Here is a 19,101-nt window from a genome sequence, read left to right as displayed (position 1 = left end):
TGCCTTGCAATGAAACAAAAGGTATGTTAATATAAACACATGGATACAAGATGTAGCTCAATAACTACAAAAAGGTACTTGTGCTAGGCAATTCAGCACATCCATGTCTAATAAACAACAGCTTCTACTACATTTACTATAAAGCTGAAAACCTGTTTAAATTTCTATTTACACACAAAGTGAAAAAAAAAGGTTGATAATCTCTTAAAATACACATTTGCATGGTTGGGTTTATGGACAATGAGTTTACATTTCTTGTGCAAGTGTCTAAATGTATTTCATTTGCTCAGCTTTCTGAGTCTTCCAGGAAACATGTTTACTTTGAGAGTGAAAAAATATTCACAAACTCTCTGCAGACATTAATACTGAGGTTGCATTATGGGACAAAGAGACATGGAGATGCATGCTAATGTTTACTTCTCCAGTTGATGACTGAGTTAAAATTAGTGACCTTAATGCAGTGGTTCATGATGGGATTCCCACCTGATCTCAGTGAAAAGAACACAGAGTTCTACATCATCTTTAGAAAAGAGCGTGTTTACCAACTGATGACATAGGCCGAATGTTAATTTTAAAAAGTTAGATATATTTACAGTAGTGTATTTTTCCAAATCTTAACAGAGTCCCTAAATTCAGTAAATATATACTGAACAACAGCAGCACGGTGGTGCTGTGGTTAGCATTGTTGCTTCACAGCAAGAAGGTTCTGGGTACGAATCCAGCATTTGTCCAGGGCCCATCTGTGCTGATTGAATGTGAGTGCAAATGGTTGTCTGTGTTAGCCCTGTGACAGACTGGCAACCTATCCAGGGTGTACCCCTCCTCTCACCGCTCTGGGATAGGCTCCATTCAACATTATAACTACTAAGATTGAAAAACTGAGGCATTATGGAATAGCGGTTACTCAATTATGCTAATCACTATTTTTGTCAGTTTTGAGGGAAAACAAATCATGCATCTATTTAAAAAGAGGAAAAAAAGGAATTGGGAAATTTAAGTGTAATTCAACTGAAAATTAAAAAAGCTTTTCCCCACCATAGGAGAACTTGGAAAGTAGCCACAGATGTGTTGACATGGGATAAACCCCCAGACACAGAAAATGTAAGAAATTAAACAAATAGCACCTCTGTTCCAGTCAGTACTTGCTCACTGTCTATCATCTGTCTATCATCATTTGAGCTTTTTGGATGAAGCAAAGACACACAACTGTAAAGAAGAGCAGTGCACTGGATTTATATTAAAAATCAAATTGCAGAACCATGTAGGGAAAAAAAAAAGCAAATAATAATTATTATTTTCATTATTACCTAATCACTAATAACGGGCCTGTCTGGTAGTTTTTGCTAATTTTTTAAAATTCAAGTGGGAAAACAGGTAAAACAATTGCTATTTTTCCCAGGATTAGATGTTCGAGCAAATTCACCCATGCAATTAGTGCAATGCTCATGCAATGCAAAAAAAGAAACTGACTTTGCAGGCCTCAGTTAACTTGAAGAATATTAAACTTTATGCCTGCAAATCCTGAGCATGACAATATACCTCTGCAATGATGTAAAGTCAGGATTCCTTCAGGTCTTTGCTAGTAAAGGTGGTTCTGCAAGCTACTGAATCATGGGGTGTAGTTAGTTTTTCACATGACTACAAAGAGTCCACATGACTTTACATATCCTCAACTCATAAACCTTAATCTCAGCTCTGCTGTGCTTGAATACAACTGGGATATTGTTAGCAGCCTTTAGCCTTACTGAACTAGACATCCTCACTGTGTATCCAGTTTCACAAACTGTGCAATAATTAGCCACTATGTTCACAAACAACATAACTCTGCTCAAGCGTATAGAAATGCATAACCTATGCCCCATAAACCAGATTACAATTGTTCCCTCCTCCACTAAACTCTAATCAAAACACTGACACTCTAATTTGTGTGTTGTAATAACAACAGGGAATGATTGGCTCCATGCTGCCCTTACACACTCTTGTGGAAAACAAGTAAACAGACAAATACAGTGTTCTTACTGCGACTGTAAATCTATCCAAGGTTTTCCAAGTGCATCTTATTTCCTTTTAGCCCAAACTCGAGAGCATAAGGTGAATGTAAATCTATTTATTTATTCATTTATTTTAACCTTTCTTCTCCCAAATATCTGAACTGACAACTACAAGTGAGGCCACAGAGTCAGAAACACCCCAACCAAAAGTAAGCATTGCAAATATCTGCTAACAGGGGTCTCCATTCAGTGATGCACAGAAGACCTTGAATAGTGTTGCAATTCTGTTTTACCATCTTTAGGATCAATGTTTTGGTTTGAATGCCCTTAACATCACTGCTCTGAATGAGTTTTCATGAATTTGTTGTTTAATTTTATTGTTACAACGAGATTTTTAAAGTAGCAGGTAAAATGTCAACATTGTATCCGCCTCGCAAACTGGTAGATACCAAAACCGAGAAACAGAGAGATGAGAACAACTACTTCAAATTCTTGAGGGAAACAGGAATGTGATCCAATTAATCCGGCTCTGTGTCTTACATTCACCTAACATTTTATGTCAATGTTGTGTTTATGGCTTCTTTTTTCTGCATTCCATCTACAGTGGAGTGTTTCAGCTAACTTGTCTTCTAAAACCTCTAGCCTTTATGGGAAAACATTGTTAAGTATTTGGGGTCATGTTTCTGTAAGTGTTTGGGGAATAATTCTACCTTTAGCTCAATTTTTGGGTGTCAACTAACTCCAGAGGTGATACCTGGAGGAGCAAGCGCCATTCTGTTCACCAGGGTGTGGATAACTGTGCCTGTTTTCTGCCTTATAGTTATAAAGTTCTGTGAAACTGAGGAGAGCTTCAGATTCATGTCACAACTTTCTGTAGTTTTGCTGCACATGATTTTCACTCTGCAGAATGACCTTAGAAGATGTTTTTTATTTTTCATTTTTAAAATTGAAGACACTTACTAATGCTTTGTTTCATGATACCTGTCACAAACACTCCCGATTCAAACGTTAAAACCTTCTGCAGATGGATTTTGAATGACTTCTGTGTCCACGTTCACACACAGACATTTGAATACACCCTTTACTGTATGATCGTCAGAGGCTTTTAATGCTTCATTTGCCACTGCTGCTTTGTCAGGATTTTAAAGTTCAAACTTTTGAAATAGAGTTTTCCATTTTTCACTGAAGAACAGGAGCCCATTATTGCCTTGAACAGCAAAGAGACCAGCTGAATGTTAACGCATTACTCCACCCCGGAGACGACGGGTTCAGATCTTTGATGCAAATGTGGCGACTTTTATAAGCACGCGTTCATTGTGTGAGCCTTCACTGTCAACTGGAGACACGCGGAAGACGAGATCAAACATGAGAGCGTTCAAGGTGAAAATGCTTTTCGTACCTCGTTGTTTGCGTTAGAGAAAAGAAGCATGGAGGAGAAGAGTTCTAACTTTTCAACTGCTCTGGTATTTAAAAACAAAGGGAAAAGGTTTTCAATGTCAAAGCTGTATTGTGGTATTTTAAATTCGACTTAAGTCAAAGCAAAATGAAAAAGGAGGTCAATTACAAGTATGGTTATGAAAGGTTTTGCAACCTGATTTATTAAATATATACAGCATCCAAAAAACTTAACAGACTGTTGTCTGTCTTGCTGTAGATAGTTGCAGTCTAGCTGAAACTGAACATTTCTGTTCCAAATTCAGTTTCTTTTATTCCTTCCATTAATATTCATGATTATCCTTTGTTGATCTAAGAAAACCAAGGTTATTACTCCAAGATACCAAACTATTCCTTATTTGAAAACTAAAAGACTGCAGCCAAGTAAATATTATCTTCACAGACTTCATTAGCCTGACTTTAACTTTCTGTGACTCCTAATGATGTGAGTCTGTGTTCACATTATCACTTCAGTTGGTTACATAGTGTGTTTGGTTTCAGCAGCAGTTTTTAAGCAAACCTTCTCTACTTTGCTGCTTGAATTTTATGACAGAAATCAGTTGTGTTCATTGGGTTTGTATGACCTTAACAATTCGCAGTGTGTATCTGATATCATTGTGGATTTTTGATAGTTACATATTTTTTTCCTTCCCAACAGGTTTGCTTGATAGGAAACCACGCAAGTGTGCAGTGCACAGCTCAGACTGTAAAAACTAATACAGTTAAATAGCTGTTAGGGGACAGAATAAAAACCAACAGAGGTGAACACAATAAACACCTAAACTAGTTTTGGAATGCTAAACATGCCACTGCTACAGTACATTTAAATTATATGGACTTCAGGTCTTAGCAGAATGCATAATACTGTTAATAAAGTGAGAGCAAGTCACAGGGAGAGTGTGCAAGATTTTGTTCCTAGTTTAAGAATATTTAATCTTTAACATTTACCCATAATACAGCAGAAAATGAGTAGAGAGCATAATTTAAAATTCATGCTTCACCAACAATGATTGAGCTGTCATATTTAGAATCCAGTGGAAACTGATCTTTTTTTGCCACTGAAACATTACATATGCATTGTGTTTTAAAACAAAAGACTGAAATTATACTAGCAATGGTTTTAGTTTTCCCCTCAAATATATCAGTTAAACCTTTAAGCTGCAAAGTTTGCAAAGTCATTCTGGTTAATGACCAGTCTGGTTTGTGTGTTTCAGAGGCTCTGAAGGCCCTAAAGCAGAATTGGCAGACATAAGCCTGCAGAGTAAGCCAATAGTGAAATCTGTAGATGGCAGATAAATAGTAGATAAATGTCCCTTTCTACCTCTATGAGGAGCAATTCTGCTTGTGATCCTATGGCACTCTACTTTTATATCACTCTAAAAATAATAAGGTGCACAAGGAGATTATCTTTATGGGGAAATTGGACAAATTTTAATCAGGTATTATGTGTGAATTTGCTAAATGTCATAAAACTATGACATTTAGTTTTAATAAAAATTAAAATCAAGAAACTGAAAACATGCTGATTTACAAATGTGCTGGATCAAACTGGGAATTTTGAAATTTGTTAATGTAGCCAGTGTTACAGATAATACCTGTGATGGGGTGAAACCAGACATCTTGAAGGCAGAGTGGACTAGAGGAACTTCAGCTTTCAGCAGCATCTCCACGTAGTGAGCTGTGCACCAGTAGACAGGAGGGATTCCTGATTCAGCCACTTCCTTAGAAAAATGGATCTGCCACAACAAAAACATCTTGATGTCATGACTTTTCTTGGTAATGATTTTGAAATAATGTTAGATCATACTTACACAACTGAGAAATATATATATATAAAAAAAAGCAAAAACAGTATTTGCAAGCTCTAATTTTTGTATTCAATGCTGCTATGCGGAAAAAGTCTTCTTAACAATCAGAAACAGCATGCAGTGTGCACAGCCATGTGCCGGTGTGCGTGTTAACAGTGTGCATTCATGCCCACATTTCCTCCATTTGTCTCTGCCTCTTAATTATTTGTGCCCTTTTAAATTTCCGTGATATCGATGAAATCGACCACTTTGTGAAGGCCAACCGCTGCGTGAGATATTCAGCAGTTGTATCTACATCAAATGCACTGAGAGCAAAAAAACACGTTCGGTCTAATCCCATTGTGCCGTAATTGACTTTGACGACAGACGATGAGATGATAGAGGCTGGTATAATGATAGCAAAGTTAATCTCAGCACCTCAGCTCTCCTCCGCAATTTTGAATGATTGAAACTAGACTTCATTGTAAACTTCTTCCCCTCAGCTGAACTCTTTCCCTCAATTATATTTACACAAGCTTTTTATTTCATATCCTGTTTTCCTGTTTTTCTTTCCTGCTGTCTCGCAGCCTAAACCTGAAAGTCATGAAAAAGATGATTTATCTCCTTTTGTTCGTGTTTTCATTTTCAAGTTTGTTTTTTCTTTTGTTGTTGGGATTAAATGAGGACAACACAGAGACAGCCTTTCAAGCTGTTTGAAATTTGAAGGAGCAGTGTCTTGTACACAGCTCATCCAGAGTACTAGGACTGAGGGGCAGGGACAGCATGGAGTACTATGTCCAGTAAAGCCACACATGACAATGTTTTAGATGGAAATTCACCACAGGGATCACTGTAGACAAAAATATGATTCTGTAATGTTTGAACTTCACTTCTGTAGGAGGTTTTTTTCCCCAAAGATTTATTTTGGTCCTGTATTATTTTTATGATAAGATAACAGCACAGGCAGGAACGAAGGGACCGAAAGCAGGAAATGGCCTTGGACAGAACTGAACCCAGGCTCAAAGGCAACCTAAAGTAGCCTTTTAGCATACGGGTCACCCAATTAAGCCACAGACAAATGAATCCCCAGATGCAGGGGTTGCTGAGGGAATAAAAGAACAACAAAAAAAGAGTTTGTCATGGTCCTGGGTCGTGTGACCCAGTGTGTTATGCTTAACCTATTTTGATGTTTATTGTTTGCTTAGGTTCTTTAAGGTAGTCCAGCCCTTTTTGTAATTATGTCACCCTTGCATTACGTCTCCCTTGCCCTTCGTGTGTTTATGTCTGTGTGTCTTGTACTGTCAAGTTCATGCTGTCAGTTATGTCACCTCCCCCTGTACTACGTCTCCCCGGTTCATGTCTCATGTTTCCTGTTTTACTTTGAAGGCCTGCATTCACTGTCTGTGTATTCAGCTCACTCCTCCTGTCCTGTCGTTAAGTTCATGTGTGTCAGCTGCGTTCCCATGTGTGGCCACTTCCCCTGATCATCCCTCATGTGTATTTAGTCTCTGTGTTTCTTACAGTCTGTGTCGCGTCGTCTGTGTTATCTCCCCTACCCCTTGTCATAGTTTCCCAGCCTTAACTAGTCCTAGTTTGTACTTTGTTTAGCCATAGTTTTCCCAGTCTATGTTCAGGTTTTCCCTCAGTTGCTTTGCTGCCTTGTTCCTTAAGTTTTCGGCCCTAAATAAAGGCTCGCCTTCTGTTAAGTCCGGTTTTTGTGTCCTCACCTCTGTTTGCTCTTGGGTCCTCCACTCACTCCACACGGTCTGCCCCGGTGGCCCGTGACAGTACGACGCGACCAGTATGGACCCAGCGACACAGAGAAGGGAGGTCGTTCAGGCAGTGGAAGCGCTATGCTGTCAGTGGATGCAGCGTTCCGGGGAGGAGGATACGGAGGAGTTGCTTCACCCATTGCGGGTGAGCGTAACCGTGTTCCCCTGGCTATGGGAGGCGCTACCCCCCCTGATTTCTGATTACCTCCGCACCATCCTCCAACCCCATCCTCAGGAGCAGGCGCCCAGCGCACGGGCTGCGTCACCACCGTTCCGCTGTCACGCAACTTCCCCATCACCGCCTCCACCATCTTGCGGCTCCGGGGTGATTAAGGTTGGCTCACTGAGACTCGGGCGCAACCTGGGGTCGCTACCATCCATTCCTTCGTACACGAGCCGCTCACCCTCGCCGTTTCGTTCGGACTTCGCTTCTCCAGCCTCCTTTCTGGCACGGATGTGGTCGGAGGACGAGGAGCCAGCCGTCACGGCTATCAATGTTGTGTCAACAGCCGTTGCTAGGAGGAAGCGGCGCCCTCGTCGCCGCCGCACGTCAGCGCAGCCAGAGTCCGGGGTGTCGTCAGAGCAGTCGCCTGGGCTGGAACCGCTGGCCGAAGTCGCCTCCGAGTCCGCGTCAGCAGTGATTTTCGGCTCTGAGGAGATGTCCCCACAAATCACTGCCCAGGACATTACTGAACGGGAGCAGGTGGTTCTCGCGGAGCTGGAGGAGAAGCTCCGGTGAAAGCCGTGGCTGACCCCCGACTATGAGCAAGTCTTTCGGGGAACGCGCCTGGCTCTTGGGGGCCCGCGGAGCTGCCAGGGCCCTGCCCCCTTTCACTTCCCCTGCAACCGGAGCTTCCGTCACCGCGTCGCCTTCAGGGAAGAGGCGACGGCGACGTCACCGTGGCGCCGCTCGGCAGCTGGAGGTTGGGGAGGGTCTCGTTTCATCTCGTGCCCCTTCCGACATGGAGGTGAGTGACTGTGCTTTTGCTCCACGTGTCTTTTCCATGGGCGAGATTATGCCCACTACTGAACTGCTGCCTTGCGGGCTCAGCCATAAGAGAGGCGATCGTATCAAAGAGCCAGAGTCCGTGCAAATATCTGTTTTACCGGCCAAGACTAAAGAGACTGTAAATGGACCAGCTGATAGTAACACTACGAGCAGCAAGACTGAAATTAAACAGCTAGAGAGGCCCCCCAAGGGTTGTAGAGTGTCTCAACATGAATGTTTAGCGTTTCCATGTGTGACCTGTGTTAACCACCACTCAATCACTGATGATGAGTCTGGGGGCATTCTTGTTGCTGGAAATGTGAGCAACACTGAGCGTGAACCATTAAGTGGGGTTTCCAGGAATTTTGATGTAGAAGCTCTTCATGTGGCCGTAAAAGCGCCAACAGAAACCCTGCCAGTGTCATGTAGCGAGGATGGCAGGGCTGTGTCTACCTGTTCTGAGGGAGCAGATAAGGAAATTCGATACCATGTTAATGATTTAGAGAAACCAGAGACTGTTTCCTGTGTGGCTTATATAACTGAGCCTTTTGACTCCCAGTTGAATGCGTCTGAGAATTGTGACCATGAACCCACTCTAGTTGGTGAGGACGTCACTGTGAATTCTAGGCATGGGAACTTAGACCCAGTAATTAACCCACCTCCATTCCGTGAGGGCAGGGCACCTGTTTCCACCTCTGCCAGGAATAATTCAGTCCAGGACCTGAGACCAGGTGGCGAACTGATAAACAGTGAGTACATGGGCACGTTAGCCAAGAAGGTGTATTGTGTGTCTGAACATGCTCGGCCTGAGACAGTCATGACTCATGCTAGAGGGTCTATGGATAACCTGGACTGTGTTCTGGATGCTGTGGGAGATGAGCAAACTGTGTTAGCTGACCTGACTTTTTCCCTGAGCGACACTCTGTCGAAGTCATGTTATGAGTCAGAAGAAACTGTGTTTAGCTCCACAGCGAGGGCAGCCAAGGGCAGCAGAAGCCACGTTAATGGCTTAAAAGGACAAGGTTCTGTTTCAGGTGTTGCTCCCTCAGCCACACCCCATGAAGCTAATGTTCCCAAAGCTGAGATTGAAGTGCAGTCTACTTTGGTTTTCTGTGACATGACGAATAACATTGTATGTGTTACTGATCTTGACACTGGAAACGTACCCCTAGGCAATATTTCCACTAGCAGCCATGTGAATGTCGTCCATGTGACCAAGTTTTCTCACATCAAGCCGGAGACAATGAACTCTGAGTTTAAAGATTCTAAGACTGTTGACTCAGGAGACATCGTGTTCTCAGAGTCTAACGCCGGTACTGTGAACATTAAAAGCGTTCACTTTCTTGACCCCTGTTTGAAGATTGCGGGTGCTAAGGACAGTTCTTCACCTGCCCTCTCAGAGCGTGGAGTTATGTCCCAGCGGTCTGTTTCGCCACAGGCTTCAGCCCGGCTACCTGCTCAGCTTCCAGGTCGGCATCCCGCTCTGATGTTTGCTCAGCCACTTGTGCAGGCCCTGACACAAACACCTCCATGTCCGCTCAGCTCCCTGCCCAGTCAGCGGCTCAGCTCCCTGCCCAGTTCGCAGCCCGACCTGCACCTGTGGCTGGATGCCTGGGTGTGCCGCCTCGGCACCTCGCAGCACCCCCGCTGCTTCGTGTCTCGCCAGCTGGAGGGCCCGAGGAGCCCGTTCAGCTTCCTTCCACGTCTGCTGTACAGGCTGAGAAGCAGCCTGCTAGGAATGGCGTGAGCTTTCTCTCCGCCTCAGACTGCCTTCTGCTTCAGCCGTCTCTTCCAGCTGGAGGGCCCGAGGAGCCCGTTCAGCCTCACGCCGTGTCAGCTGGAGGGCCCGAGGAGCCCGTTCAGCTTCCTTCCACGTCAGCTGTACAGGCTGGGAAGCAGCCTGCTAGGAATGGCGTGAGCTTTCTCTCCGCCTCAGACTGCCTTCTGCTTCAGCCGTCTCTTCCGGCTGGAGGGCCCGAGGAGCCCATCCGGCCTCAAGCCACGTCGGCTGGAGGGCCCGAGGAGCCCGTCCAGCACCATGCCACGTCTGCTGGGGGGCCCGAGGAGCCCATCCGGCCTCACGCCGTGTCAGCTGGAGGGCCCGAGGAGCCCGTTCAGCTTCCTTCCACGTCAGCTGTACAGGCTGGGAAGCAGCCTGCTAGGAATGGCGTGAGCTTTCTCTCCGCCTCAGACTGCCTTCTGCTTCAGCCGTCTCTTCCGGCTGGAGGGCCCGAGGAGCCCATCCGGCCTCAAGCCACGTCAGCTGGAGGGCCCGAGGAGCCCATCCGGCCTCAAGCCACGTCTGCTGGGGGGCCCGAGGAGCCCATCCGGCCTCAAGCCACGTCAGCTGGAGGGCCCGAGGAGCCCGTCCAGCAACCTTCCTTGTCAGCTGGGGGTTCAGGAGAACCGCACCGGCCTCGTGCCACGTCAGCTGGAGGGCCCGAGGAGCCCGTCCAGCCTCGTGCCACGTCAGCTGGAGGGCCCGAGGAGCCCGTCCAGCCTCGTGCCACGTCAGCTGGAGGGCCCGAGGAGCCCGTCCAGCCTCGTGCCACGTCAGCTGGAGGGCCCGAGGAGCCCGTCCAGCCATCTTCTGCTTCTGCTTCGCCTGATCCGGCTTCTGCTCCTGCTTCGCCTGGTCCAGCTTCAGCTCCTGCTTCGCCGTCGCCTGGTCCAACCTCTGCGTCAGCTCCTGCTTCGCCGTCGTCTGGTCCTGCCTCGACTGGTCCTGTGCCCACCGGGCCTCGGCCAGTGCGCCTGACACTGGAGAGCCACCGCTGCCTTCCGCGCGGTCGGCCCCCTGAGCTGCTCCGCCGTCCCCTGAGCCGCCGCCGTTGCCACCCACACGGCTGGCCTCCTGACCGGCTCTGTCACCTGTGGCGCCCGCCTGGTCGGCCCCCCGACCATATGACCCTCGAACTCTTGTGCCCGCGGGCTCCGGGTCGGCCTCCCGAACCGCACCGCCACTGCTTCTCACATGGACGGCCTCCTGATGGGGGATGGCGTGGCCTGTTGGGTTGCCAACCCCCGGGTCGGCCGCCTGAACTCGTAAACTGTGGGCTGGTGTGTTGCCGCCCTCCGGGCCGACCCCCTGAACTATGTCTGGCCTGTTGTCACGTGCTCCAGTGTTTTCTGTTGGCTTTTTTTTCTCTTGTTCTGGTCCCTCCGTCCTGGTCCCCCGCCGCCCGCCCGGGCTCGGTGGTCTGTTTCTTTTGGTTTGGGCTGTCTGGAGCCAGCCCTTGGTGGGGGGGGTGGTGTCATGGTCCTGGGTCGTGTGACCCAGTGTGTTATGCTTAACCTATTTTGATGTTTATTGTTTGCTTAGGTTCTTTAAGGTAGTCCAGCCCTTTTTGTAATTATGTCACCCTTGCATTACGTCTCCCTTGCCCTTCGTGTGTTTATGTCTGTGTGTCTTGTACTGTCAAGTTCATGCTGTCAGTTATGTCACCTCCCCCTGTACTACGTCTCCCCGGTTCATGTCTCATGTTTCCTGTTTTACTTTGAAGGCCTGCATTCACTGTCTGTGTACCGCAGCAATTTCCTAATGTTGTAAACCTCAACATCTGGCAATAAACCCATTCTGATTCTGATTCTGATTCTGATTCAGCTCACTCCTCCTGTCCTGTCGTTAAGTTCATGTGTGTCAGCTGCGTTCCCATGTGTGGCCACTTCCCCTGATCATCCCTCATGTGTATTTAGTCTCTGTGTTTCTTACAGTCTGTGTCGCGTCGTCTGTGTTATCTCCCCTACCCCTTGTCATAGTTTCCCAGCCTTAACTAGTCCTAGTTTGTACTTTGTTTAGCCATAGTTTTCCCAGTCTATGTTCAGGTTTTCCCTCAGTTGCTTTTCTGCCTTGTTCCTCAAGTTTTCGGCCCTAAATAAAGGCTCGCCTTCTGTTAAGTCCGGTTTTTGTGTCCTCACCTCTGTTTGCTCTTGGGTCCTCCACTCACTCCACACGGTCTGCCCCGGTGGCCCGTGACAGAGTTTGTCTTATCTTACTTAACAGACGTCATTTTCCTCTCAGTTCTTGCCAAAATGTAAATATTTTTAATCATAGTGTAAGTGATTTTCCTCTTTTTTGGAAGTGGGAGGAAAAGACTATAATGCCCGTTTTACATTTACTCCAAAAGCGGCCCCAAAACTTCTTGATACCATGTCAAAGAAGTCTTGAAAAATGTGTGAATTCTTGAAAAATATATACCAAGAAAGTCAAAATGTAAAGTTTGCAGCAGTTTACATAACACAGATCTAAAACATGTTCTATCAATTAAAAAGATCTAGGCTAATAAGTCTGTGTTAGGAATTGTTAGCCACAAACATGTTTCAGCTAATAGGTGTTCCAGTGTCTGTAGCTAAATGACCTAAATGTAAAGCGCACTACAGAATCTACACAGAAATTCAAGCATAGATAGGCTCAGAGATGATAAGAGGAATAAACCTCCCTACATGTAGACATTTATGTCAAAGTGGAGGGCATGTATTGGAAGAATGCAGGAAGCCAGACAGTGATCAGGCAAATTTTCGTGTGTCGGGTTGTTTAAACAAGCTGTCTGAAGCTAACTGGCTGTTCAATTTGACTGCAGTGCTTACAGACAGTCATAATGTAAATTGTAGTTCTGAAGGCATACAGCTGTGGCCTCACCCTTCCCTACCCATACTTATCTGTCCTAAATTTAGCAAACACAACTCAGACCTGTGTTGTTGACTGGTACGAGGCTATGCTTTGTCCACACACACTTTTCTGACCCACTCCAGCAAACCAATCCAATTTTAAATGGATCCATCCATTTAAAATTAAACAACACCATATTGTATGAGTCACTTCCACACACTGATAACCTGCTGCAAACTTTCTGAATATCTTTCTCTACCTAAATTCCAAAAATTACCACTTACATCACCAGCTGCTTTTAGGTGACGGTCCGTTCATCTTATCCTGGGAATACACCAGGTGCTGGTCTGTGATAATCCATCTGCAGTGCGGTTTTGCTCAATTCTGGCTACAAATCGCAATGTTAGTGTTTCAGAACTGAAGTATTAAGTGGGAAAGGGGTGTTTTAGTTAGGAAATTCACTAGTTGCTCTTTGTGTCTGACTTCCTGATTAACTGCGTCCTTAACTGTTCCATCTAGTTGACCTGCTTAGAAAGCCACTACTGCCATGCTTCTATAATTTGCCGTGGCACATCAGTTGGATTTTGAAATAACTCTCCGTTACCTTTTAATGTTGTGGGGTTTTTTGTTTTTTTGTTGCATATTTTATTTTTTTATACATATTTTTTACATTTGTATTAAAAGCTCAGTTGTCTTGCCTGTTAGTGTCTACATTTAGTTTCCTAAATTGTACAGATTTATGCTTTTTAACTTATTTATGCTTATCTTTTTTTTCTTAAAATCAGGACCGAAAATGTTTTGTCACTGCTTTTCAACCAGAAAAGCACATTGAGTACATTTTAGATACAATTAGTGGTATTATGAAAGACTAAGTCCGGTTTTGACAAGTGAGGGGTGGCTAAGAGAAAAAAAGTGAAGGGCACTACATGCTCATATTGTAACAGTTTGTCAGTTATAAGGTAGATGTTTGATGTTTGTCAGATCTGTCAGATTTGTCAGATTTCCATATTTATGCACGGTCTATAGGCACCACTGGAGGGTAACCTAATTATTTACATTAAAATACTATTAAATATGTAATTGTACTCACTTTACCGTAGTTGTACTCACCGATGCATGTATCCTGGCTGGCCAGATGAAGGCAGAGGTGAGCAGGGAGGAGAGACTGACTAACAAACATAAAGACTTTTCCATGTTTCCGGCCATGATGAGGAACACTGTAGAGGCTAGCCAGTCATGACCTGGATAACCTTCCTGGTGAGTTACTGGTTTCAAAGTTAAAGATCCAAAAATGGCTAGTAAAAAATATACACAGATTTCAAAGTCTTAGACATGTTCAGCAAACATTGTGGTAACATGAGTATTTTTGACAAACACAAATAATTTTTTAATCAGAAATAAACAGAAATGCAAATAACTAACTAGATGTGCATTGTATTAACCCTTGTATGGTGTTCGGGTCTGTGAGACCAGTGTTCAGTTTTTTTCAAAAGAAAAATTAAACAATAAATTTTTTTTTCACGTGTAAATGTGTTGTGTCTTTCCACTCACTCCACTTGATTATAACTGATTTATTTATAACATTTTATATAAAAGAAAAACGAGAAGCACATTAATTCATAAATGTGATCTAACAAAGGTAAAGGGAAAAAATTAACCATGTTTGCTGTTCATATGTCTTGTAATTGGGATGAAGTAAACATCTGTTGAGTAATTTAACATAAAATTGTTAGTGTTAATTTGGAAAGCCAAAACTCTAGCGGGTCCACCAAACCCATGAACACTGGCTGAGTAACAAAAATACGAACACCACACAAGGGTTAACCACTTGTAAAGCTTAAATTAAGAGATTTTGTTTGTGTTTTAAAGGATCCATAAATATTGTCTCTGTGTCAGAAGACACGAGCGCTCATAATGGGTTGAATAAAGTGCAAAGCTAATACCAGTTTGATGTCAGCTGACACTGGTGCCAGTGAGTGTTATCTACAGAGTGAGTAACAGTCAATTAACCACGATACACCATCAGCTTTGTCACAGCTGAAAAAACAGACTGTGAAGACCCAGTTCTGTCTAGTGTCAGATTCTGAAGGTATTACATGAAAAAATCTTAACCCACAGCCACTGGCAAACTGATACAAACATATAATTCTTGTGATTTTTGTCTTAATAAGCAGGAGTAGCTGCTTTACATTGTGAACGCAACATTGCACGGACACTGAGCAGCATACTTTAAAAAAAGAAAAACAGCAAACAGGATTTGCAATCAGGCTCCAAGGTTAAAGCTTCCTTTCATCAAGTACGTCTCGAGTGGTTTATTCAGGCTCTGCAGCATTACTCATTAAATTCAGTTCATTTAGACGTTTGATAATTTCATTCAAACCCTGCTGGCAGCAAATAACTGCGCTGATATGCGAGTCTCTGTCCTGTTCCAGGAGAACTGTGGGCCGATTAATCGGGAGTGAGAACACAAACTGGCTCGTCTCCAGAAAACAACCCCAGGCCTATCAACACTTGCTGCTTTTTATGTCTTTCTGTTGAGTTGCTCCCTTTGAACACTGTCACCGTTTAATTTTTCTTTAGGTTAAAATGTACACAGATTTATTTACATCTTCCCGCCGAAAGATTCTCTACATTTCTGCCACAAAGATATCACAGGAGAAAGTTTTAATGAGAAAAAAGACTAAATTAGCAAATTTCTTCATCTATTACATTGAAATCTATTACTTTTAGTTCATTTCCTGTGAACTCTACGGAAAAAAGCATGTACCTTCCCAGCATGTTAATTTTAAACTAATTAATCTTGTAAAATGATGTTAATTCTTCACACCAATGCCAGAAAAAAGACAACAGCAGCCTTGATCTGCTTTAAGAATCTACATTCTAATTTCTTAGTAATAGTTTTAAAGGGTACCTATGATCGTTTTCCTTATTTTTTGTCAGATATACACTGTTACTGTGGTGAACGGTCACTTTGAACACAGCCAAAGCTTCAAATAATGAGGTCAGTGTACAAATATTCCCACTGAGCCAAAAGCTCAGGCTTCGGATGGCTCTAAATGCTCCATTTCAGACAGTGTTTTTTTCTGTTCTTGGCTCTGTATCGTGGCAAAACTGGGGATTTTGCCATAATGCCTGGTCATCTCAGGCGCTCAGCTTGGTCTATGACCGTAGAAGCCCCTCCCTCCTGCTGTTCAATGCTGTTTGCAAAGGGGAGCCAATCAGAAGACAGGTGGCTTCACTGCTGAGGAGCTAAAATGTTTTTTTGTGACAGATCATAACCTGAATGACTCCAACAGCTTTCTAATTGCTTTTTTTAAATGTATCATGCAAATCTATTCTAACAGAGTCCAAGAATAAAAACGTGAAGCTCAAAATAACCATAAAGCACCTCTTTAAATAACTACATTTATATTTAGTGCTTAACCTTTGAGCCAACACAGATAAGAAGTCATAAAGCTGTTAAAAAAACAAAAAAAAACAGTAATGCATTATTCTGAGCAAACTCTGTTCAGTGAGCAGATAGGGACAAACAACCGAAACCCAAAGTGTCTGTTTTGTAAGAACCCAAAGGTCTTACTTTTTAGACCAATTTCAAAATTGTTAATACAGAAACATATTCGTGTTTTGCCATGTTTTGACTGGATCCTGTAACAGACTGAAGAAATTGCCTTAGATTTGCATCTGAATGACAAGCATTTGAGTTCTTTATATCATTGTTAAGAAAAGGCAAAGACGGGACTCCTTTGTGGATTACCAGTTAAAAGAACTGGAGGATGGCTGTCTGCATTAAAGCTCAATAATGAGGACCAAATCCACAGAAACACAGAAACTTGACACTAACTGTGCATGCTGATAGTTCCATCGGCTTTGATTATCAGTTAAAGATGTCAGCGAGTGCATGATGGGAAGAAACATCTTTTTTCAGCTTAGATGTGTGGAGTGGTTTGGCATTTATTTGTAGCCTGTTTTAAAGTCAGCAAGGCATGTTATTGGTGACAGTGAAAGTGTGAGGATTTGAAATGTGGTCAAATGGGTACAATCTGTCCCAATTTTGCCTTATCCTGTTAATGGAAATGTCTGGACAAATGTCTGTGCTTCACACCCTGGAGGACGGGGCTGTGGCCCCCCCACACTCCCTAGCAGATCGTTACATGGAGAAACCTTTGGAATACAAGCGCGCTGATCCACACAGGTATGCACACGGGTGTTCACTGCTCGTAGACCCAAATTACACCTTTCTTGGCTGCTACTTCGAAGCACATCTGTCCTGCGTGCTGCACAACAACATTGAATATTTAGTATTTACTGCTGTTTACACTTAGCTAGATTAATGCGATGGTGTTGTGTTTAGTATGTTGCTTTGTTTTTTGTTTTTTTTGTCTTTTTTTGCTTGTTTTCTATTCTTCTCTCAACAGGTGATCTAGGAGATTTTTATTTTTTTTCTCCCCCCCTTTCTCACTGTCCCTCTCCCCTTCTGTTTTTCCTTTCCTTCCTCTTTCTTTCTCCCTTTCCTATCTCTCACTCATGTCTGTCCCGTCTGTAACATCTGAAAATAAAATATAATAAATAATAAAAACAAAGATCGACCAAATGGACCAATACGGCAATGCCACGATGATCCATTTGGCAAAGTAAATCCATTGGGTATCCTTGTTGGTCTTCAGACAACAATTCTGATGGCTAAAGAACCAAATGGGACAGGCGAAAAAAAAAAAAAAAAAAGGAAATGTCTGGACAACCTTGGTTTGAACTTCATTATTTAAAGAATATTTGGAGGTCACACAATCACCACTGTATTATTACACCTTGAGCCGCCTTAATTCTTTGTAGCACAGAATTAACAAACATTTCTCAGATTTTTGGGCCATACTGACATAAGAGCATGGCAGTTGCTGCAGATCTGCCCGGTACCAAACGACTCACGGACCGGTACCGGTCCGAGGCCCCGGGGGTTGGGGACCGCTGTTCTATGGGATTGAGGTCTGGTGACTGTGGAGGCTATTTGACAACAGCCAACTCATAGAATAGTCGCATAGAAGAAACCAGTTTCCAATGATCTAAGCTTACTGACATTAGTGCCATTATCAATCTGAAAACACTCATCAGAAGATGAGCACACTGTGCTCATATAGGGACGGACAGCAGAAATACTGTTGCATTTAAACACATCAATACGCCACACCAGCAGGCTGAACCACTGATACAAGGCTTTCATGTTGTTTATGCCTAAAGCAGTCTGGCCATTCTCCTCTGACCTGTGGCATTATTAAGACAATTTTTTTTTTTTTTTTTTTTTGCTTTTTTGGACCATTCTCTGTAGACTCGGGAGATGGTTGTGTAGCAAAATCCCAGTAGATCAGCAGTGTCTGAAAATACTCAGTCCAGCCCATCTGGCATCAGCAACCACATTCAAAGGCACTTACAGTAAAGCCCCCTTTTCCCCCCATTCTGATGCTCACTTTGAACTTATGCAGATCCTCCTGATCATCTCTGCTCGGCACTGAATTGCTTAAACAAAAGAACTATATATTGTCTCTGTTTTCTATTCATAAATTTATGACAGCGGTTGAAAGCTTAAACTACAGTGTGAATACTTAAATACAATTATAATGCAACAGTGTGAGCTGGTTAGCTTAACCACTGGCTCAACCCTCAATGACAAATGCATGCTCTTTGATAGTGATTGACAGACAGACCTCATGCATTTGTAATGGATTCTGTAAAGATATCATTTTTAAACGGACAGCTATAAATAAATCAGTTACCCCAAAGACACGATTAACATTTTCATCTGCGATTACCTAATCACCATCAACGAAACCGAAAATCCTCGAAATAAAATACTAACTCAATCAACATCTATACCTTAGATTTAAAATGATTTCTTTTTACCTGAAAAAGTACTTCAGTTCTTTGGGTAAACTTTAGACCAAAGTTTTTGCAAATTTTTAAGTATATTAACTTTTTAATTCTTTTAGCTTAAATAGGTACACTGTGTTTTGTGTCAGAAACATTAGCATAAATCCGTTTACAGCTGCCATCTAAACACAAAGATAACCCAAAACGAGCTTCTTGCTGTCAACTCAAATGTCAGTCTGGTCTAGTACTGTAGCTTCTTTACAAACAAAATGTCAGCATTTTATATTTGTGAGGGCTCTTTATCTTCTCTCTGTGTTTTCATGTTTCAATTGTCTGCTTACAAAGGAAGCTATCTGGAGGAAAAAGGACGCCTGTCAGTTGATATTTGGGACAAAAGAAGGTTGAACTACTCACTGAGGAGCAGATGGAGCAAGATAATCTATATTGTGTTGATCAGAGCGTGAGACATGACACTCTCGGTTTCTTGTTCTTTCTTTTAAAAAGGGCGACTTGTGGCGTTCTCACACTAGACACTAGATAGCTGCTACTACAGTCACACACATATAGTGTTGCCTCAGTAGCCAGAGTGCCACAAAGAAAACGTTTGTGAAATCTTTAGAGTTGGCAAAACTTCTGTTTTGCTTATTTAAAATAATAGTGC

The 19,101-nt window shown here is 43.2% G+C and overlaps 1 protein-coding gene across 4 annotated transcripts in view; it reads right to left on the bottom strand.

Moving 5' to 3' along the window:
* The window catches only part of tbc1d32 (TBC1 domain family, member 32), a 115,825-nt gene that overhangs the window by 17,665 nt on the left and 79,059 nt on the right, over positions 1-19,101 (bottom strand). For all 4 annotated transcript variants that reach the window (XM_086264881.1, XM_086264884.1, XM_086264882.1 and 1 more), the window contains exons 31-32: positions 13,692-13,846; positions 5,021-5,161 (exon numbers count right to left, since the gene is read on the bottom strand). In XM_086264881.1, coding sequence (XP_086121007.1) covers positions 5,021-5,161; positions 13,692-13,846 — 296 coding nt within the window. The remainder of the gene's footprint in view (positions 1-5,020; positions 5,162-13,691; positions 13,847-19,101) is intronic.

The sequence above is a fragment of the Aulonocara sp. 'chitande type north' Nkhata Bay genome, linkage group LG15, assembly GCF_057382095.1.
Source record: "Aulonocara sp. 'chitande type north' Nkhata Bay isolate Kocher_YH1m ecotype deep benthic linkage group LG15, A_spYH_male_GT1.1, whole genome shotgun sequence".
NCBI lineage: Eukaryota > Metazoa > Chordata > Actinopteri > Cichliformes > Cichlidae > Aulonocara > Aulonocara sp. 'chitande type north' Nkhata Bay.
This window is presented reverse-complemented; position numbering and strand designations above follow the sequence as displayed.